We start from the raw sequence: 20,432 nt of genomic DNA, 5'->3' as shown, positions 1-20,432 counted from the left end.
GCACCTTTGAGCAGTCTTAACGAAAGTGTGAAAAATCCCCCCTTTTTGAAATACCTAAAATAAATAAGATAAGAACAGCAATCTCCGGTATTCTCCTCCTAGGCATAGGTATTTGCCTAGGTAAAGCTGGCTAGACGTAAAAGTCGCCGGGGGAAAAGAGGGTATGATTTTTGAATTTTGAATGATTTTTCCGGGTATTTCTTTAGGGACTTTTTCCCCCTTTTCCTTTAAGATTTCTTTCCTCTACCTTCCTCGTTAGCTTCTTCTTTCCCTTGCCTATAAGGATCTCTCTTCCCTCTATTGCTATTTCTTACCGTTGGTCTCTAGTTAGCCTATTAGCCCGTTGCTTGGTCTGTCCCTTGGTCTCTCGTTGGCCTGTTCCTTGGCCCGCTGCTTGGTCTATTCCTTGGTCTCCCGTTGGGCTGTATCTTGCCTGCTTGCCTGCTTGCCTGCTTGCCTGCTTGCCTGCTTGCCTGCTTGCCTGCTTGCCTGCTTGCCTGCTCGGCTACTTGCCTGCTTGTCTGTTTTCTTTATTCCTTGGCTGTTGCCTGCCTGCTTGCTTACCTAGCAGACGAGGGCGTCTGTTCTTTGTTGTGGAGGAGTTTGACGGGGGCATCTGTACCCCAAGGAACACACACAGCCCGCGCAGCAGAGTCTTTGGCAGGGTCCTTGGCAGGATCCTTGGCAGAGTCTCTGGCTAGCCCTCTTCTTGATCAGATGATCCCTTGGCCCCTGTTCGTCTAGGGAAGAAGGAGGGAAAATTCGGTCTATAAAAGAGGTCTCTTTTCCTCCTTAGCTAGCAGATAGCATTAGCATTAGCATCTTCTTCTATTATTATTATCTTCTTCTATATCTTTTCTCCGCTAATATACCTTTTTTGGCCCTCTTTGCCTTTGCCTTGCCCTGCCTAGTGCTTTCTCGTTTCCTTCGTCCCCCTTAGACCCCCTCGTCCTTCGGTATCTAGCTGCTGCTGTTGCCGTTGGCGTGGGTGTGTCTTTGGGTGTGTGCCGCAGTCACCGTCAAACTATTCTTATAAGTACTTATTAATAAGGCGGCTTATATAGCTAGGAATAAACTAATACCTTAAGTAAAATAAAACTTACTTATTACTATTATTATTATAGTTAAAGAAAGAAGAAGAAGAAAAAAGAAAAAAAAAGGGGGATACTACTTTATATACCCTTTAACGGAAGAGGCTGCCTAAGGCTAAGGGAATAAGTAGCCTAAGGCTTATATATATCTAGGCCGACCGCTAGCCGCCTAAGGGCGTATATAATAAAGTATACTTTTATTTAAACGACTAGCTAGCTAATAGGTATAGAGCTAGGTACTAGCTATATAAGTTAATAGGCGCGGGGATAATAAGGCTAGTAAGGCTAGTATAATTAATAAAAAAAGGGTAAGGTAAAGCTAGTAGTATAAAGAGCCTAAGGCTTAATTATATAAAAGCCGCTAATAGGGCAGCGCTATACCGCGCTAAAAGGAGGGTATTATATAAGAGTCTTTAACTATTATAGGTTATAAGCTTAAGCTATAGCCTAAGCTATATAGTTATATATAAAGGGCTAGATCCTATATATATATATAGGCTAGCCGCGTATAAAAGAGCTCTATATAGCTTATTAATATTATCTTATTAATAGTACTTATATTTATACCTTTACTTACTCTATAATAATAATAGCGTTAATAGCTTATAAATAGCTTTAAAGGTAATATTAGCGGGTAAAATATAATCTAGCTATATAAACTAAGCTTATAACTCTTAGGTAGTAGCTTAAGAGTATAGTAAAAGAAATAATAGTATAAAAAGGTAAATTTAGTAATATATATCTTAGTCTATTTATTAAGATAAGGGAGGGGCTTATATAAGTATAGTAACTATATATAGCTAGCTAAAAGAGGATATTAAGATATTCCCTTACTTAAGTTAGGCCTATATTATATCCTTAGGCTAGGAGAGTTATATTAGTTAAGTAGGCTCCCTTATATATAACTATAAGGTCTACTAGGCATAACTATAGCTTCTTATACCTACTCTCCTTAATAGTACTGCACTGCCCCTTATATGTATTTTAGTAAGAGATATCTAGATATATATAGAATGATCTCCCGGGCGCTTAAGAAATGTCCGAAAGCATAAAAGGCGAGAGTAAGGCCAAGAGTTTTCGAGACTCTCAAACGAGTCGGCGGCTATCTGGGCCCTGAATCCGTGTTCTGCTCGCATGCTGCCGGGCCTGGCTGCTTCTCTCGGCCCCGTACCTTGAGAGCTGCTTGGTGCAGAGTAAGGTTTGGCTTGGGCTCGTGCATCATGGCGTTTACACAAGGTCATCTAGCGTGCGTCGCTCGATGGCTTCCTCGGTGTCATTTGTCACGGGTCCGAGACATATTTCCCTCAAATGCCGGTGGCTCCCCGTCATCATATTCCACACGCCGGCGGCAAGGGTCAAAACAAACACTGCGTTTCCGAGTTACGGTCAGTAGAGTTTGACACCTATCCTCGGAGATTGAGGGGGCGTCTTTGGAGGTAAGAAAGGGCATGTTTCGCTGGCATTGACGGAGATATTTTGCTGAGGATACCAGCTTGATTGCGCTGCGCACCTCGGCCACGAATGCTCACAAAAGGTCTTGCCGACGGCAATGTTTCTCGTCATAACGGCTTTAATGCTTGAAGAGGGGTACCGTCAGACATGTGTCTCAAGGGCAGCGGAGAGCGACCCTGCCACTGGCGCCAAAAGGCGATGTAGATCTTCAACGAGAACGATGGGCCCGTTCTCGGGGGTATAGGCTCTACGCGCAAGCCGGGGGGCTTTTCATATGTCTTGGTCCGCCGAGACGTGAGCCATTGCTGCCTCCAATGTCTTTGCCAAGGTCTGACTGAAGGCGGAAAATATGCGATGCTCCTTTCGCCTGTGCTGAGCTGGAGTTTTTTCTCCTTGCTCACGACATTGACGGGATTGGGTAGCAGATGGATTAATGATATCAACAACCGGACTCCAGCTTCCCGTTAATGGCTGATTTAATCTACGCTGTTTTGATAACAAAACGCAGCTATTTCGACTTGGCGGCTTATGCCGCTGGAATTAATCGCATGTAGACTTGCCCCAGAGCACTTGACATGACCCGAGTTTCTTTCTGCATCTCATTGTGTCTCCATGTCAGCCATTTCTTCTCTGGCTACTCGTACGTATACCTAGATTCCGCCCCGGCAGGCATGGAAAAGAAGGGACTGGTGCAAGGACTCTGAGTGGCCGTTTAGCCTCCCTTTTCCGACCAGGCACGGCAAGGTATGCTGCTCGTGGGCCCTGGAATTTCAATATACAAACACCTCGAAGGTATACCGACGACAGTAGGGACATGGACTATTTGGCTGGGCCTCCATCGACTATATGAAGCCTCCGTGCTTCCGCCTAGAAGTCGAATCTCTTCATCACACTCACATCTCAACGGTCTTCAGTCAGCTCAACAGTCCCTCACCCAAAGGTCTAACTCAGTCTTCGCACTCCCCTCAATTCAAGATGAAGGTCACCGTTTCCATCGCCCTTTTCCTCGCCGCTCTGGCCCAAGCTGCCGAGATGGCTCCTCAAGACGCTCAGGCTGCCCAGGTTATTCAGGCTCCTCAGGGGGCCGGCCGGATGGCCGAGGGCGATTTCAAGATCCCCGACAATATCAAGGCGCTCGGCAAGGACCTCGCCCGCTTCGGCGGCTGCTTCCTCCAGCGCTTCTGGAACGACGCCAAGCACATCAATTGCGGCCAGTGCAAGAAGGGCGGCGACTACCACGAGAGCAACCTTGTCTCGTGCATCTGCAACAACCAGGACAAGGTCAGCCACAAGATCCGCCGCAGCTTCAACGTCTGCGTCGATCAAAAGGCTCCCTTCAGCAAGATCATCAAGGAGGTCGGAGCCGGTAAGCACCACACCCTTGCCCCTTGACATCTTCTTCGAGCTGCTAACCAACATATCAAAGACGTCGGTGGCCTAGGAATCAGCGCTCTCTGCGGCGCCTACCACGGCGGCCAGCACCACGGCTCCCACGGCGAGCATCACCACCCTGCGCCTCGCCCCGAGCCCTTTGGCCCTGAGTACCACGGTTAAGGTTCTTACCTGGTTAGGATAGGCCCGATAAGTATGATGAGAAAAAGGTTGAGAGTCCAACTCGAGATACGGTCGTCGACGAATTAATGCTGCTGATGAATAAATCTATATTACATAAAGTCCTTGATGTGTTCTTTGTGAGATTAGTGTGTGACTGACTCGACCTTGACTCTTACGCATAACAATGCAGCCTATGCTATTGACAATGATTCCCATGCCTGCTCAACACTCGCCAAGCAGTAGTTCACCTGCTTGAAGATTATGAGCGGATTGTTGCTTCGAAGCCGGAAAGCATGTGGCTGAGTATCATGTGAATATGAGTTTTTGAATGCGTCAGAGGGGCAATCCCTCTGATGCATTCATGTGGCGATGCATGATGCACGGATTCCCCACGCATTGCATATCAAGTAAACATACCTGGAATAAAACTCACGGTTTGCGGTCTTGCCCAATAAAGCTTGCCAGAAAGGAGAGTCAAAGAATAAATAGTGTTCTAAGTCATCAAGCCAGCAGCTAGAAAGAAAAGACTTTCATAATACACCGCCGTTGAAGAAAGTTGTCCCATCGTGGATCGCCTCCTCGTTTGGTTACTCACAAAACGAGACGCCCTCCTGATACCTACGGCCGAATCTGGCGCGGGACGGTGTCGGGATCCTCGTCAGTCAACCAGGCTGTCTGAACGTAATTGCAGACAACAAAGACCTCATCCTACCACGCGTTCCCAGAGTTGTCTCTCAGTACTGGATAATAATGTCCGAGCTCTTTTGAGACCATTATGAGCAGGCTTGCAAACTAACAAATAAATCAACTCAAAATCGGGCACCCGATTTGATTTAACTCGGAAACGGAAATCGCGGATTTGATTCAATTAGGTTTGGCTCATATCCGATTTGGATTTATTTGGATTAGGCCTTAATATAGCTAGCTGCTAATATAGCCCTATCCTAATAGTCTTAATATTTTAATACTAAATTATAGCTTCCCTTAGCCTTAATATATAGGGATAGGTTATCCTTATATTGATATATATATATGTGGCTCCTTGGGCCCAGCTTATATAGGCATCCCTTACCTAAATAACGGTTTGTTGCCCAATAGGAAGGTTAAAGATAACCGGATAGCAGATAAGCCCTCTTCACACCAGGTGGGCATCTTAGAGAAGAAGAGGCAAACGAACGTGTCGATAGTGCTTAGGCTGAGCTGAAGAAGGCGGTCAAGGATGCGTTTGGGCCCTTGGAGCGGCAGCTGTCGTCGACGAAGCCTTTCGAGGTCTTGGTGGCCGCGATCCGGAACGATAAGCCTGTATCGCTGCTTAAAGGGGTAGGGCTTAGCGGCGGCATTGCTGTCAAAGGTCCTGCTCGGGCCTTGGCGATTGCAAAAACGGCACACAAGGCAGCCAAGATTATTACAAGGGCGTCAACATCGACATTAAGACGGCAAAGGTTGCGAGCAAGTCCAAGAGGTCACCAAGGCGCTGGGAGCGGCCGAAGGGATCACTGACAAGGTCACGATGGAGCTGAAAAGGGTCAGCTTCAAGGTTAAGAACAAACCCAAGGCGAGCGGAGAAGGACAATCTGATCAAAGGTCTAGAGGGACTCATCTCGCTGCGGAGCAAGCAGCAGAAGATGAACCTGGGACTTCTAGACCTCATGACCAAGGCCATCGGCAAGTAGGTGTCATCCGAAAGAGGAAACAAGTGGACGGCTGACGATGACGATGACTCGTTTGTAGATGGCAAGAATCTTCTGGAATTGTTGGCCGAGGAACTCGATCTGGTACCTAGATAAGACAGTGGATGAGAGCCGGCTCGGCCATGGTGCTACAATCAGCCGCAAAGAAGGATACAATTCGATGATGCATAGCCTGATAAACCTGCCAACCATCTAGCTACCTTAGTCCTGCGAATCTGATACCGGTATTTCATAGTCTAGACCAACATATACACCCCGCAGTGCCCATTGATGGCGGTCCACCATGGTGATGGACGAACTCACGACTGTTACTCTGCTTCTTGAGCACACATATAGAATTAGTCAGCCCGGGCCCTTCCGCTTTGCGAGGAATTACAATAGAAGTCGATGCGAGAAGCATCGTGGGCGCTTACACTTCCCGCGTGCGATGAATAATATTACGGCCCATCTTCTCCAATACCCTTCCCTGATAGACACGGTCCCATCACGTCGTGACACTTCTTCACTACAACCTTGCACTGCCAAGCCAACGGACAAGCTAGACAAACTTGCGCTGGACCTCGACCTTGACGCAGCTGGGGTTCTGAGGCCTGGCCCCGCCATTGCCCAAGACCCAGGCCAAGGTTCGGTACTGGTAGGCGCTGTAGTAGGTCTGGCAGACGTACCAGTTCTTGAGGGCCTTGCCCGTGTTGCCAGTGGGAGGGGTTTGCGTGTCATCGAGGTAGCTTAGGATGGCAAGCTGGCTCTTGTTGTCGTCGAAGCTGACGGGCTGTGATGTGTAGCCGGGCTCAAACAGAGGCAAGGCAACGTTGGTGGATGGGTCACTGTAGAAGCTCATGGGCTCCGACACGAAACCCTGGCCTGCACGGAGTGTTGTTAGTTAGAATGTGAATCCACGACCCGGGGCTCCATAGAGTCGTGAGTACCATTGCCGAGCGGCAGGTTCCAGGCCAGAACGCCGGGAGACCCATAGCCCTTGATGGGGGATTCCCAACCCTCGGTGGTGTTGAGGAAGAACCTTGCGCCCGAGCGACCAGCAACGCAAAGCGACTCAATCGCGGCGCCGGTATGGCAGGCCGCCAGCTGCTGGCCGTTGAGAGACACGTCGGCAGACTGGATGACCAGGTTGAAAGGCTTGGACTGGACCTGCTGGGCGCTGGTGACGCCGCGGAGCAGCAGAGAGGCGAGAAGAGCGGCGAACTTCATCTTGTCGGCCGAGGGCAAGCGGGGAAACGGGTGGTGAAGCGGGGGACGGCGTCGGTTGCCAGTTAAATACATGGATGCTTGGGCGGATGACGGCGCCGAGCAGGGTGAGCGCCTCTCGATTATATATTATATATTACATATACGAAGTATATGCACTCGGCTAAGGCGCCGAGCCGATGAGCGGTCGAGCGATTGGCCGGTGCGCTAGAGCCGGATGCACCTTCCCTCCGGGGCTCGGCGACGACATCATCATGAACTCATTGATCTACAGCAGCATCGAGTCGCCCATCGCGAGCCCCATTGGCTGACCAGCCACCCAAAGCCCCGACTGTACCTGTGCAGTCCATACCATGGCCTCGTTCTCCGTGAGTCCCCGAGACCGAGAGCAGCAGCGGCAGAGCCTCCGACGCGGCGCGCTGACGTGAAGGCGGCGCCGCAGCGCCTCGTGCGCTTCCTCGCCAAAGACGGCCGCGTCTACTACGGCGATGCCATCCTGGAACAAGGATCCAACGTGGCCCGATCAAGAAAGGCCCGCATCATCGACGGCGACGTCCTCGGCAAGCACCACGTCACAGACCGAGTCGCCGACATCCGCCTCCTGCTGTCTCCCCTCGCGCCCTCTCTCGTCGGCACCGTGCGATGCCTCGGGCTCAACTACGCAGACCATGCCAGGGAGACGCGCATGCCCGAGCCCAAATTCCCCGTCCTCTTCTACAAGCCGCCCACCGCCCTGTCTGGCCCGATGGACCCGATCCCGGTGCATGCCATGGCGCAGGAGGGCGCCGGCCTCGACCACGAGTGCGAGCTGGTCGTCGTCATGGGCAAAAAATGCACAGACGTGGCCGAATCCGAGGCTCTCGACTATGTCCTCGGCTATGCCGTCGGCAACGACGTGTCACACCGGGACTGGCAAATCAAGCACGGCGGCGGGCAGTGGTCGCATGGCAAGGGCTTTGACGGGTGGGCTCCGTACGGCCCGGCCATTGTCACGGGCGACGTCATCAATGATCCCCAGAAGCTTAAGATCTGGACAAAAGTCAATGGCGAGAAGCTCCAGGTCAGTAGCACGCCGCCGCGGCAGCCAGAGCTCTGGACCGACTCCTCACCCGCTGTCTAGGACGGGACCACGGCCGAGATGATCTTCGGCGTCAAAAAGACGATTGCCTTTCTGAGCCGCGGCGTAACGCTCATGCCGGGCGACCTCATCTTCACGGGAACGTGAGCAGAGCCCTTGCTGCGGCAGTATCCAATGGAGGCTCGGGGCATGTTGGGCTAATATTGGGACATACGCAGCCCTGCTGGAGTGGGCATGGGCCGAAAGCCGCAATCGTGGCTCAAAGACGGCGACATCGTAGAGGTTGGCCTCGAGCACGTTGGGACTTGGTAAGTTGTTCCGCCGCTGTTGACGACTTGCACAACTGCACACTGGAAAGCAGTACTGATCCGGCTGGCCCGCGTGCAGCACCAACAAGATAGAGTTTTCGAGGCCAGAGTCGACAAAGTCGAAGATGTGAACGCATCACGCGGCACTTTCGGTAAGTCCGTACTCGAGCGCTTCAGCGAAGGAGGAAATGGGCCGCGACTGATGTGCCGTGATTCAACGTGAGAAGCACAGGAACGGACGGGGGCGATGCTGGATGTCGGCGACGGCATGTATGAACCGGCATTGGTTGTCCCATCCTTACACCTCGCGAAGCCGGTGTTTTGTCTCTTGCATATCAAAGGGGATCGTTTTGGCTGGCCTGGGAAATGCCGTTGTGCGTCGAAGCACAGCTCATCTAGGCGGGTACCCTTGGTACCTTGAAGAACGTAGACACCTGCGTATACTTTGCAGGTCACAACCCCGCGGCCAGTACTTGATTCACTAGCAATAACGAGGGGCCCGCGTAGTATCCGCTGTTAGTGCACATCTTGGCTCACCTCAACTTCTCACCAACATCAAGGGTCGAAAAGAAGTCGCCCGTGACAGCCTCAACTCGCACTCCCACCCGCACGATACATTTGCATCCCACCCAAATGCTGGCTGTGCCAACCACGACCCCTATACGATAGCGACTGAGCCGGATTCTCAGTCCAGAATGGCGGCCTCGGCCGAGCGCGGAGCACCGCCCGCCTCTTCGCAGTGAGTTCCCGCACCCTCGTCTGTCTCCGTGCCGTGCCCAAGGACTGACACCGCTCCGCAGCCCGCTCAAGATCTTCGACGCGGCCAAGCGGCAGGACAGGTTTCTGTATGCCTGTGCGCCCATGGTGCGCTACAGCAAGGCAGGCCACCCACTTGCTCCTCGGCAAGACCCGGTCGCTCACCTTGACTTGCCTGCAGCTTGCGTTTCGGCAGACCGTCCACAAGTTCGGCGTCGACCTGTGCTGGACGCCCATGATTCTCGCCAAGGAGTTTAACCGCAACAGCTTCGCCAGAGACAGCGGTGCGCCCCTTCCCCCAACCCCCGTTCCTCTCCCAAGAATAATCTAGAAGAACTGAACCGCGGCACCCACAGACCTGACCATCTCCACGCTCGGCCCCCAGCCGCCCACCATCCTGCAGTTCGGCGCCAACTCCCCCCAGGAACTCGCCCGCGCCTCGTCCCTCGCGGCGCCCCGCGTCGCCGGCGTCGACCTCAACTGCGGCTGTCCCCAGTCGTGGGCCTGCGCAGAGACGCTCGGCGCCGCCCTCATGGATCGCCGCGAGCTGGTGCGCGACATGGTTGTCGAGACGCGCGGCCGCCTCCGCGACGATGGCTGGGCCGTCGGCATGGAAGGGCATGTGGAGAGCCCCCTGGGGAGAAGCGTCAGCGTCAAGATTCGCGTGCACGATGACTTGCGGTGCGGTTTTTGAACCCCTTCTCCCTCTTTGGCACTCTCTCTTCTAGACAGCGCTTGCAAGCACGGGCAGCTAAACAAGGCGCCGGACCCCAGGAAAACGATGGACTTCTTGGACACGGTCATCGGACACCCGCAGAACCGCCTCGTCGACTGGATCACCATCCACCCACGAACAAGACACACCCCCTCCACCGTCCCCATCCGCGCCGAAGCCCTCGAGATCCTCACGGCAAAGTACGCCGCCACGCTCCCCATCCTCCTCTCCGGCGACGTCTTTGCCCTCTCCGCCCTGCCCTTCAAAGCCCCGTCCGACCCCGGCCTCTCCACCACAATCACACCGCCACCCCTCGAGGACGACAGCCTTCGGCCCAGCAACACCCGTCTGGCGGGCTTCATGTCTGCGCGCGGTCTGCTCGCCAACCCGGCCTTGTTCGCCGGCTTCCCGGCCTGTCCGTGGGAGGCCCTCGAGACCTTCATGTGCAACGTCGCCCGCTGCCCGCTCTCCTTCAAGGTCGTCGTCCACCACGTCTCGGAGATGTGCGGGCCCGGCATGGGCGCGGAAAAGTCGGCGCTGCTGCCCAAGAAGGAGAGGATCAAGCTGGCCAGCCTGAGCAATATGCTCGAGCTGGTGGACTTTTTAGACGAAAAGATGGAGCAGCAGACGGGGAGGACGGGTGGCTTGCGGCGGGACTTGTGATTAATGACCATCACCTCTAGTGTTGGAGACACCGCGAAAGGTCCCGAAGCTGTCAGATCTGGCGAAACTGTCTGGTGTCGTTCATTTTACCGTTCTATATACCCATCTTCACTCAGTGCATCGGCTCGTCGCGCCACAATCAACCCGCTTTCATCACCTCAAAGAAACAAGACTCCCGGTACGCTCACAGCCCGGCCAGGACGCCCTGAATGCCCACCGACCCCGAATCGTCACGTCGCTGCACAAACGCCCGGAAATCGGCCTTGGACAGCTTCCCCCTGGCCCCAGTCTGCCCCGGCGCCAGCGTCCTCGACTTCTCCCGCAGCGCCTCCGGCCCGACGATGAAGAGCGACCCAATCTCGGTCAGCTGCTCCACGGCTGCCGCCACGTCCTTGCTGAGCGGCCAGTCCCTCATGGTGGCGACGTACTTGGCGATGTCCTGGGTGACCATGAGGCCGCCCGTGGCGTTGACTTGGAACTTTTTGAAGTGATCGAACAGCAGCTGGTGGATCGCAAGGGCCAGCTCGCTAAAGAACTTTTCGGCGTTTTGCCCGTCAATGGCGTTGCCCGCGTGCTTGCTCGCGCGGCCGAGAAACGTGCAGATGCTCAGGCACGTCGGAGTCTGAAGAAACTCGAGCTCCGCATCCTTTGGTCGAAAGTCCTGCTTCTTCTGGCCGCTCAGAGACTTGGACGTCCAGTTGGTGATGACGTCGAGCGACACCTTCAAGACGGTGTTGGTCTTCCTTTCGATCGAGTCGAGGGCCGTCTTCTTCTGCGCCTCCATGCTCTTGCGCACTGTCGTGTTCGACTCGGCCAGGCGGATGAGCACGATCCTGATGAACCGCTCCATAATGGACGACACGGTGACCGCCGGCCGCACGTCGGGCAGGAAGGACAGATCGGGCTCCGTTTTTGCGTTCTCTAGCATGGTGGCCTGCATGTGCGCTGCGTCGAGCGCAGTCTCAATGTAGACCTGTCCCATGCTCGTGAGCAGTAGGTTCAGGAATACGTTCATGTCTTTGGGCGTTTCGGCCCGCAAGCCGAGCTCCAGGGTCCGTTGCACGCTCTCGGCGAGCCACTTGAGCATTCTCTTGGCGCTTTCAACGCTCAAGGCGCCGTCTTCTTCCGATACCTCAATCTCGTTTTTGTTTTCCTTGTCTTGAAGACCGCCTAGTCGCAGCATGAGCCTCTTCTGCGTCGGCGTCAGGTCCGAAGACTCGAGCCGCTCCAAATAGGCATCCTTGGCCGAGGCCATGAGCTGGGTTCCCTGTTGGGCCAGAGAGGCCATGAAGCCCGTGGGCATTTTTTTCCGCCGCGAGTGGTATATCGTGAACCTGAAGAGCAGGGAGCTGTACATTTCCTCCAAGCTCTTCTTTTCGCGTTCAATGTACGTCGTTCCGACCAAGTAGGGGACGAACAGCTCGTCCATCTGCTGGTCGAGGGCTTGCGCGATCTGCGCCGAGCAAGGCTCTGGGTTCTCCGTCAGGCCATGCGTCTTCAGGTCTTCGATGAGGGAGCTGATGTAGCTTCTCGACGAGTGAAGGGATCTCAAGAAGGCCAGGGCGGAAATCGTCTCGGCCTTGTCAAGGACTTTTTCGAGGCGTTGCTGAATGGATTGCTGGAAGACTCGCTGGATAAACTTGACGAGGACAGTCTCGTAGTAGGGAAAGGCCCGCCTGATGATGAAGGACTCTTCTTGCATGACTATTTTGACTTCGTCGACGAGTGACTGGAGGCTTGCCTCGACCCCGGGCGGATCCGCGTCAGGGTCTGCCAGGGCTTCCCACATCTCGCCGTCGGCCGTCACCTCGTCGCTCATGAGCTGGTCTCGGTCGATGAAGAACTGGTGCTGGTTGACAAAGACGGCGATGACGCTGGCGCCGCCGTTGAAGTCGTACAGGACCTTTGCGCATTCCGACATGTCATCAAAGTTTTGTCGTCTATAGCTGTTGTTGAACTGCTTGAGAAGGTCCTGCTCCAGGGTCTCACAGAACTTCTCCAATATCTCACGGGTGTTGTGAGCTTTGTTCAAGCCGTCGGCAGCCCCATTCCGCTGGCCATTGGCGTGTCCCCAGGAAGCGGGATCGAGCTGCTGGCTAATGCGCATCAGCTGGCGGGCGATGACGGCGCACCGAACCTTGTTGTCAGCGCCTCCCTGTCGCTGGATGCCGTCGAGGGAGGTGAGCTGGCCTGTTTCGCTGACTTCCGTCCAGCATTGTATGAGGAAGATGGCATCCTGTGCTCGCCGTCGCTTCCGATCCAGCTCCTCGAGCTTTTCGCCAATTTGCACGGCGACGTTCCCCCCGCCATCGGACCTGCCGTTGGAGTCGGGCACGTTGATGCCTCCCGAGTTGAGCGAAACGTCAAGGGCTTCGAAGGAGCTCATGGACTGGTCGAGTTTCTCGCCAAGGGTGTCGAGAGTCTGGTCGTGCTGGATCTCGGCCCTCCGGACCTGGGAGAGGAGTTCGGATTCTTTCTCTTGGAGTTCGTCGCCGAGAGATGCGAGCTGCGATAGGGCATCTGATGGCGGAGTCAGTCAAAGGCGCATATTTGGTAATGGAACCCGCATGTACTTTCGAAGGTGCGGATCAAAGGCTTCGAGTCGAAAGCTGCTTGCGCGGGGCCGGAGCGACGGTTGGCTGGGACGGCGCTCTCGGCGAGGCTGTCTACAAAGTCTCGGACAATAAAGTCCTTGCTCGAAAAGGTCTCCAAGGTGAAGCTCGGGCCCTTGGGGAAGAGGCTCTTGGGCCCTGAGCTAGGCCGCTCCATCTGGGAAGCGGGAGGAGATGGGCAGCGGCGAGCGGCTACATGTGTGTCAAGGTGGGCGCGAGTCTGAGGCGGTCCCGAGGCCGGAACCAGAGGCGATGCCGCGTCGCGAGTCGACTCGTCGGAAGCGCGAGACGCAGCAGCATGCCTGTACCGGGTGAGCGGGCTGGATGATGCGACGTCGAATGGCGAAGTTGATGATGAGTAACGTCGAATCAACTGCGGGCCAGGTCCACGTGCGCTACGACAAGCTACAAAGTACCCCTCCGCCTGCCCACTTGCTCTCTGGCGTACAGCAGCTGCGCCACAGTTCTGGCTGGCCACTGCCACGAGGCAACGACGTAACGATCCCCTGCGAAATTGCGGCGCGGCATTCGAGAAGCCCAGCCGAGCCCAAGGCTTCGCCTCGTCGATGGCTGTGCTTGACACATACAAATGCCACTCTTTTCCCACCCACCAGCGACTTATGACATTCAAGTCCCTTCATTCCCTCTTTCCACACTTCCCTCAAGGCGACAGTTGCAGCAACGCAATAATCACAAGTCCTCGGCGGCAGCTTCCCCCTTCGAAACCCCCCTCCACCCCTCCGATCTGAGCCGATCCACGACACGGTAGCTTCGCCATGCCCGTGAGCGCCCGTGCCCGCGCGGCCTACAGAGCCGACGAGCTACAAAACCATGCGCTCCTGAACGAGCAAGAGAAGAAACGGCTGCTCAGGGTGAGAACACTTCGCCGCCTCAACGGCACTGGTATATTGACTGGCACATGGCTGCAGGCAACCCTCCCCGCCCCGAGCGAGATACCGAGCGTGAGCACATCGTCGTCGGCCTCGCATCAAAGACCCAGACTAGGCGTCCGACGCTTCCTCCGCAACCAGCTCCACGTCGTTGTCTTTGCCATCCTCCATGGCATCTTCTCGCTCTACATCCGCACCCGCCAGACATTCAACATCGTCTGCTACCGTGTCTCCTCGGTCCTCTACTACCACCACGCTACGCCGCAATACATTCGACGAGACGTCACGGGGCTGGAACGGAAGCCCAAGCACCTCAGTGCCATCCTCAAGGCCCAAGAAGACCACCGGGCAAAGGCGAATCTAGAGCGCCTCATCGACGAGACGGCCGAGCTGGCCACCTGGTGCGCCTGTGCCGAGATACCCATGCTCTCCATTTATGAAAAGACAGGTTCGTTGTCGCCAAGATACCCCCCATTCCAGCGTTTCTCACACTGAGCTACAGGAATCTTGAAGAAGCACATGCCGCGGGTCTACGACGCTGTCATCCAGAAATTCACCTTCTACTTTGCCGGAGAGCATCCAAGCCTCTCCGTGACTTCGCCGCATAGGGACGAGTACTCGTCGCCGACCTACGAGCAGAGCAGCCATGGACACTTGAAGCTCCACCTCATTTCTGCGCAGGACGGCCGAGAGTCCATTGTCGACCTCACTCGAACCCTAGCGGAAATGTCGCAAAAGGGAAAGCTCTCGCCCCGGGATATTTCCATCGAATTGGTCGACACGGAGCTGTCCGAGGGCATCATGCCGGAGCCGGATCTTCTCATCCTCTTCAGCCCCTACCCCGAGCTCGCGAGCTACCCGCCCTGGCAGATTCGCCTGACCGAGATATTCTGCCTGAAGGACAACGAAAGCTTCGGCTATCAGGTCTTTTTGAAGGCGTTGCGGAAGTACTCGAGGGCGCAGATGCGCCATGGGAAATAAAAGGTACCACGCGCGTGTGACACGCCGCACAGTTTCCGTTGTCGCAGGATACCCCCTCACGACTTCCATAGAGTCATCTGGCGGCTTCCCTTGTCCCAGCGATACACGGGACCGCCGCCAACGTTGTAATTGTAGTAATTCTCAGTCCCGTCCTTGACCATGGCTCTGCGAAAGGTGATGTTGATCCTGCCGCCGTCCTCCTCGTTCTTGCCAGTCCGCTTGGGGATTGAATGCAGCCAGTTGGACTGCGTCCTGCCGCGCATCAGCACCATGTCGCCACTTGCGAGCGGGAACTTTAACGGCTTCGCTGCCGCCGGGGCTTCTGCCGGACGCCCGCCGGAGCTGGACGGCGGGGGCGGCTTGTGCTTGAGGAGAAAGTCGCGGCGCGCACCGAGGGAGAAGGAGGCAATGGCCGGGTCGGGGCCGAGGAAGCGCTCGTCATCGCTGTGGAAGGAGATGCTGTCGGAGCCCGAGGCGTAGTAGTTGACGAGGCAGAAGTTGAAGCTGCACCCTGTGGCCGTCTCCGTGGATCTGCGCAGGCCGTCGAGGCACGCGGGGATGGGTCGCGGGGGATACCGGTCGTAGCGCTTGTCGGCTGCCTTTGTGCCCGTTGCCTTGTCCACGACACAGCCGGCCTCGTCAAAGGACGCCGTGTCGTCCAAGCCGAAGACGGTTGTCCATCTGATTCGCTGCTCAGCCTTTCAATCTCGTACGTGCCACATCATTACCAACCCCTCTCAAGTCCCCCTCTCGCTGAGACCTGGGCCACGGAAAACCAAGAGAAAGAAATAGAAAGGGGTGAGGGAGGAGAGTCCAACCTCGGCGTGCGAATGCGCGTCTGCACACCTCCCCTCTTGATGTCATACTCGACACGATAAAACGGCAGCTCAGCGCGCAGAAACTCAAACATGCCGCGCGCCACGGACGCAGGCATGTACGGCTCAAAGCAGAGCAGGTCGAGGTCCGGCTGGTCGTCGACGGCCTTTGCGGGCCGCGCCGGCGGCGACGAGGCGGCGCCGCCCAGCGACGGGGGTAGATTGGCGATGGGGAACGGGTACCGGGGGTGTGTCGAGCTGCCGACGGCCTGTGCCGACCTGTGAGTACTCGGGCGCTTGCATCTCCTGGAATGCTGGAAGCTGGGGAGTGAGGCTCACGATGTCGGGGGGTGGCCCCTCGTTGTCCGCCTGAGATTTGGCCCGTTTGGACGTCGAGCTGAAGAAGGCGTCCAGCGTGCGTTTCTTTGACATTTTTGCAACCGCCGCGGTACCTCGACTCGTTCAGCTCAGAAAACAGAGTTGGATTTGCTCCTGACGGGATACATCGCCTCAAAACTGTCCAAGTCGATCAAAGTTGACGTCAAGTCGTGACATCACACCCAACCCCCCTGTTCAGCCTCGCCGGCGCTGGTTCGTCGGCTTCTCCCGTGGTGGATCCCCGCCACAAACCTCCCTGCACAATTTCCCGTCAGCCTCGCGGACCCTTGATCCGACACATGCCTCACCCCCATCACTTTTTTTCGCTGAACCCTGCGTCGACAGACACTCTCAGACGACGACCTCAGTCACGGCGCGCGCAACTTCGCACACATGGACAAGGTAAATCCCACTTACACCCCCTACTAACTCACCCCCCCCTCCCCTATCACCGTACGAATCAGTTGCCCATGAACGAGACTTCTTCAGTCAGCCCAAACAAGACAGACAACTCACCTCCATCCTTCACAGGACAAGTGCCCATCCAGCCCGGCGATGAATCTCTTCCGCGCCCCCGCCGCCGCCCGCGCCGTCAAGATACTTGACAGGTCGCTCTTTGCCCGCACGCTGCCCACGGCCGCCGCCTCGGTACGCGAGAACCGCCTCATCTCAAAGTACCGCCAGCAGCTCGAGGCGACAAAGGAGCTGCTCGTCCTCGACAGGCTGTCTACCGTGACTGTTGATCCCGACCCGGCGCTGGCGGCCCAGGGCAGAAAGTGCTTGATCCTCAAGCCGGGCATCAAGCCCGCAGGTATGCGATTCCGGTCCCGATGGATGTGTTTTCTCGCGGTGGCGGCGCTGATTGATGTTTTTTCCCCGTGAAGCGCCTGAGACTTGGAGCCCGGCTCTTCAAGAGGCTTCCAAGGCCGGGGACTTGACTGTTGTTTCGTTGGAGCTGCCCATTGGCTATGAGCTGTGGAGTTATCGTATGTGAACCCCAGATCATCCGCAAAGACGAGGGAATCTTACTCACATACTCCTTCGCAGTGGATGTCGTCAAATCCGTGTTGCCAGAGGAGCTGCATGGCGAAATCCCCGTTGGCTTCAACACGGCTGGTCATGTCGGTGAGTGCCCCCGGAATCCGTAACGTCCAGTCTCTCCGTCCTGACACAAGACCCCCCCCTCTAGCACATCTCAACCTCAGGGAGCAGTATATGCCCTACAAGCATGTCATAGCACAGATCATCGTCGACAAGAACCTCCACATCCGCACTGTAATTAACAAGACGGACAACGTCGGCACCGAGAACGAGTTCCGCACTTTCGCCTACGAAGTGCTTGCGGGTCCAGACGACATGCTCGTTGAGGTCAGCGAGGCCGGCTGCGCCTTCAGTTTCGACTACTCCAAGGTGTACTGGAACTCGAGGCTTGGCTTCGAGCACCAGAGAATCACGGCCCTCTTCAAGCCAGGCGAGGTCGTCGCCGACGTCATGGCTGGCATCGGGCCCTTTGCTGCCCCTGCAGGCAAGAAAGGCGTCTTCGTGTGGGCCAATGATAAGAACCCGGAGAGCTTCAAGTACTTGAACGAAGCAATCAGGAGGAACAAGGTATGCCATCGCCGGCTACGCTGGGATTGGCAGGTTGTTTTGGCGCTCAGCTAACCCTTTCTCAGGTGACGGAGTTCGTCAAGCCCTTCAACCAGGACGGTCACGAGTTCATCCAAAACGCAGCCGACCTCGTCTTGGAAGCGTCCCGCCGCGGCGATTGTGCCCTTGTCAAGCCCGCGAGGGTGTCCAGGAGCGCGCCGCCGGCTGCCCGGCCTGAGCCAACGCGCATCCCCATACCCCCTACCATCTCTCACTTTGTCATGAATCTCCCCGCATCCGCCCTCGAATTCCTGCACAACTACCATGGCCTCTACCATGGGCATGATGACCTCTTCGTCCCGCATACCGAGACAAAACTGCCAGTGATTCATGCTCACTGCTTCGCTTCCAAAGCAAACGACGCGACCCCCCTAGACGACATCTGCCAGCGAATCTTCAATGAAATTGGGGTCAGGCTCGTGCCAGGAGATGCGGAAAACGACGGCGCGGTGACCATCCACGAAGTTCGCGACGTGGCCCCCGCAAAGCGCATGTTCTGCGCCAGCTTCCGCTTGCCCGCCGAGGTCGCCTTCGCGCCTCGTCCTTGACGGGGAGGGGAACGAAGGTAACGGGGACTTTTTCGTGCGTCGAAGCTTCCCGGTTCTGCCCATGCCACAATGCAGACCTCGACCAAAGCAGGACATCCATGAAGATCACGGCCCGCTGGCGTGGTGCAGCGCGGGAATTGTCGGGTTACTTGATCGGGCTGATCGAGGCCGGCCGCCCCGTATTTACATACATACCTCGGAACCCCACAGCACGGCGAAGCGCAGAAGGCCTCGGGAGCGTGAAGGTGTGCAGCAATTTCGACATGCAGCCGGTCAGCGATATCTCTCGCATGATAATCGTGTGGGGAATGCCCGCCTGGCACGTCTTTTATCCCTGGGAGCAGACGTGACTCGCCCGTTTCCTTATCGCAACGAGGGTGTAAGTGGCGATGCATCAGCACAGGACGAACGCCCGTAGGGAACTCGACCTGTTCACAGCGGTTCCCGTATGATCCAGCTGCACTGCATCCGAGCGGTTCGGCGCCGGCGGCATGGAACAGGACTCTGGAACCCCAAGCGACGGCCGCAAAGGCCTGGGACGAGGTCGACTCTGGACTTGGGCTCGTGAAAAGCGCGTGGGCAGTGACTCGGGAATTTCGACGTGATTCGTCGTTCCATCTGGCGCGTGGCGACCCTCCTCGCCGGTTTTGTGCATGGTTGTGCTCTGTTACATTCATGCGCAGCGATGAAAAAATACGGGAAAAGGCTCATGTCTCGAGGCCGAGGACTCAATGAAACGGGAACGTCGCCTGCAGAACGGGCTTGACATTCCAGGACGACAAGACAGGAATGGCTTGCCTGACAAGCCTTGAGCTGCCCTGGATATCTTCTTGACCCAGGGGCTGGTACGGTAGCGGTGGTGCAACTCTGCGGAAATGTTGCAGCGTCAACCTGTGGCGGCACAGTCAGTAGCCCCCCGTATCCATGCCGTTGTTGAGTGGCAGGCGCCCCCTCTTCTTGAATATCTTCTCCTTAATGACCACTCAGTCTGCCGAATCGGAACTGATCGCGGCTTGGGCGGCGAATATTGCAAAAGTCTGTGGTTTCTGCACAGCAGCCGGGAGCCACCCGGGAGAAGGGGGACCAGGAAACGGGACTCTCCACAATTGACGGGCCGGGTGGCAGCGGGCCGGGTGGCAGGCTTATTTGCTGTCATTGTTGTGAACTTGGTTGAGCAGGGAGGGGGATGGGAGGAAAAGAGCCCCGAGTGGACATGAACAAGGCTGAGCTCTGTGCGCTAATACTAGCCATTGCCCGGGCCTTGTTCTACGTGCAGGTGGTGTATGTGGTCCGTCAAGTCCCCAGAGTCCCGTCGGAAGCCAGCCAACTCTGTGCGGAGTCGTGTGCGTCCTTAATGGTCCACGTGGATGGTGAAAGTGAGTTCTCAAGGGGCGTCCTCTCGAGAGGTAAATGAGGCCACTATGATGAATTCGAGCAGCCGATGCGTATCCCAGGATGCACGCCGTCGTATTTTTGGTTTCTGGTTTTTTGCCTCGTCTCTCTTGCGTCCTGTCGGCCGCCCCGCAAGCAGAGCATTAAGAGAGTGTGTCATGCTATGCAGAGAGTTGCCGCGGGAGCATGGCGTGCTTGTCGTCTGCACTGCCCGTGCTCGCTACAGCCACTCACTTGACTGCAAGACGCAGCAGGCACAGCTGCAACCTGTAGGCCGCCTTTAACCTGCATCGGGGGTCTGACCATTAGTGCAAATCAAGTCCGGTTCTAGAATGAGGTCGTGTGCTGCTATGCAAGACGACACTGGCTCGCGGAACAAATGGCTCGTCGTCTCGCCTGTTGCTGCATCTGCCACACCCGCACACCTTCAAGATGCTTGGACTGGCACATCTCTAGGTTGGGCTGGGCATGTCAGCCCCGTCATCGACCATGTCCTCTGGTCTTGGTGTCCTTTTGGCTGCATCAGCGGCCCATTGGGGAATCCTGATTGTGCTCCGTTTCTGCAGCTTTTGGCTTTGGCCGAAAATGCTCGCTGTCCCCTGTCAGTGTTGAGATGCGCAAGCTGCCGACCGGCCTCGGGGCTGGGTCGGTGATGGGG

At 56.1% G+C, this 20,432-nt stretch overlaps 8 protein-coding genes across 8 annotated transcripts; 5 read left to right on the top strand and 3 right to left on the bottom strand.

Moving 5' to 3' along the window:
- Positions 1 to 3,518: 3,518 nt before the first annotated feature.
- HRG_11517 (uncharacterized protein) lies at positions 3,519 to 4,097 on the top strand (the record flags this gene model as incomplete). The annotated part of the gene is made up of 2 exons (XM_044869987.1): positions 3,519 to 3,909; positions 3,970 to 4,097. The coding sequence occupies 2 exons, from the start codon at positions 3,519 to 3,521 to the stop codon at positions 4,095 to 4,097; spliced, it is 519 nt and encodes a 172-aa protein (XP_044714884.1).
- A 2,229-nt stretch (positions 4,098 to 6,326) lies between these two features.
- HRG_11516 (uncharacterized protein) lies at positions 6,327 to 6,994 on the bottom strand (the record flags this gene model as incomplete). Its single annotated transcript, XM_044869986.1, has 2 exons — positions 6,327 to 6,649; positions 6,715 to 6,994. The coding sequence occupies 2 exons, from the start codon at positions 6,992 to 6,994 to the stop codon at positions 6,327 to 6,329; spliced, it is 603 nt and encodes a 200-aa protein (XP_044714883.1).
- A 350-nt stretch (positions 6,995 to 7,344) lies between these two features.
- HRG_11515 (fumarylacetoacetate (FAA) hydrolase family domain-containing protein) lies at positions 7,345 to 8,508 on the top strand (the record flags this gene model as incomplete). Its single annotated transcript, XM_044869985.1, has 5 exons — positions 7,345 to 7,359; positions 7,434 to 8,051; positions 8,112 to 8,212; positions 8,288 to 8,377; positions 8,457 to 8,508. 5 exons carry the CDS (start codon positions 7,345 to 7,347, stop codon positions 8,506 to 8,508), a joined length of 876 nt encoding a protein of 291 aa, XP_044714882.1.
- Positions 8,509 to 9,072: 564 nt separating this feature from the next.
- On the top strand, positions 9,073 to 10,511 carry HRG_11514 (dihydrouridine synthase (Dus) domain-containing protein; the record flags this gene model as incomplete). Its single annotated transcript, XM_044869984.1, has 5 exons — positions 9,073 to 9,116; positions 9,178 to 9,256; positions 9,315 to 9,417; positions 9,490 to 9,814; positions 9,908 to 10,511. The coding sequence occupies 5 exons, from the start codon at positions 9,073 to 9,075 to the stop codon at positions 10,509 to 10,511; spliced, it is 1,155 nt and encodes a 384-aa protein (XP_044714881.1).
- Positions 10,512 to 10,695: 184 nt separating this feature from the next.
- On the bottom strand, positions 10,696 to 13,280 carry HRG_11513 (exocyst complex component sec10 domain-containing protein; the record flags this gene model as incomplete). Its single annotated transcript, XM_044869983.1, has 2 exons — positions 10,696 to 13,031; positions 13,085 to 13,280. 2 exons carry the CDS (start codon positions 13,278 to 13,280, stop codon positions 10,696 to 10,698), a joined length of 2,532 nt encoding a protein of 843 aa, XP_044714880.1.
- Positions 13,281 to 13,899: 619 nt separating this feature from the next.
- On the top strand, positions 13,900 to 14,994 carry HRG_11512 (putative undecaprenyl diphosphate synthase domain-containing protein; the record flags this gene model as incomplete). Its single annotated transcript, XM_044869982.1, has 3 exons — positions 13,900 to 13,995; positions 14,053 to 14,461; positions 14,516 to 14,994. 3 exons carry the CDS (start codon positions 13,900 to 13,902, stop codon positions 14,992 to 14,994), a joined length of 984 nt encoding a protein of 327 aa, XP_044714879.1.
- A 56-nt stretch (positions 14,995 to 15,050) lies between these two features.
- On the bottom strand, positions 15,051 to 16,241 carry HRG_11511 (2OG-Fe(II) oxygenase superfamily domain-containing protein; the record flags this gene model as incomplete). Its single annotated transcript, XM_044869981.1, has 3 exons — positions 15,051 to 15,675; positions 15,813 to 16,078; positions 16,149 to 16,241. The coding sequence occupies 3 exons, from the start codon at positions 16,239 to 16,241 to the stop codon at positions 15,051 to 15,053; spliced, it is 984 nt and encodes a 327-aa protein (XP_044714878.1).
- A 501-nt stretch (positions 16,242 to 16,742) lies between these two features.
- Positions 16,743 to 18,382, top strand: HRG_11510 (met-10+ like-protein; the record flags this gene model as incomplete). The annotated part of the gene is made up of 5 exons (XM_044869980.1): positions 16,743 to 16,998; positions 17,072 to 17,173; positions 17,235 to 17,312; positions 17,377 to 17,795; positions 17,861 to 18,382. The coding sequence occupies 5 exons, from the start codon at positions 16,743 to 16,745 to the stop codon at positions 18,380 to 18,382; spliced, it is 1,377 nt and encodes a 458-aa protein (XP_044714877.1).
- Positions 18,383 to 20,432: the final 2,050 nt, after the last annotated feature.

This window comes from Hirsutella rhossiliensis (genome assembly GCF_020360975.1).
Source record: "Hirsutella rhossiliensis strain HR02 chromosome Unknown scaffold00021, whole genome shotgun sequence".
Classification (NCBI taxonomy): Eukaryota; Fungi; Ascomycota; class Sordariomycetes; order Hypocreales; family Ophiocordycipitaceae; genus Hirsutella; species Hirsutella rhossiliensis.
The sequence above is the reverse complement of the archived record's forward strand: the minus strand, read 5'-3'. Positions and strand labels throughout refer to the sequence as shown.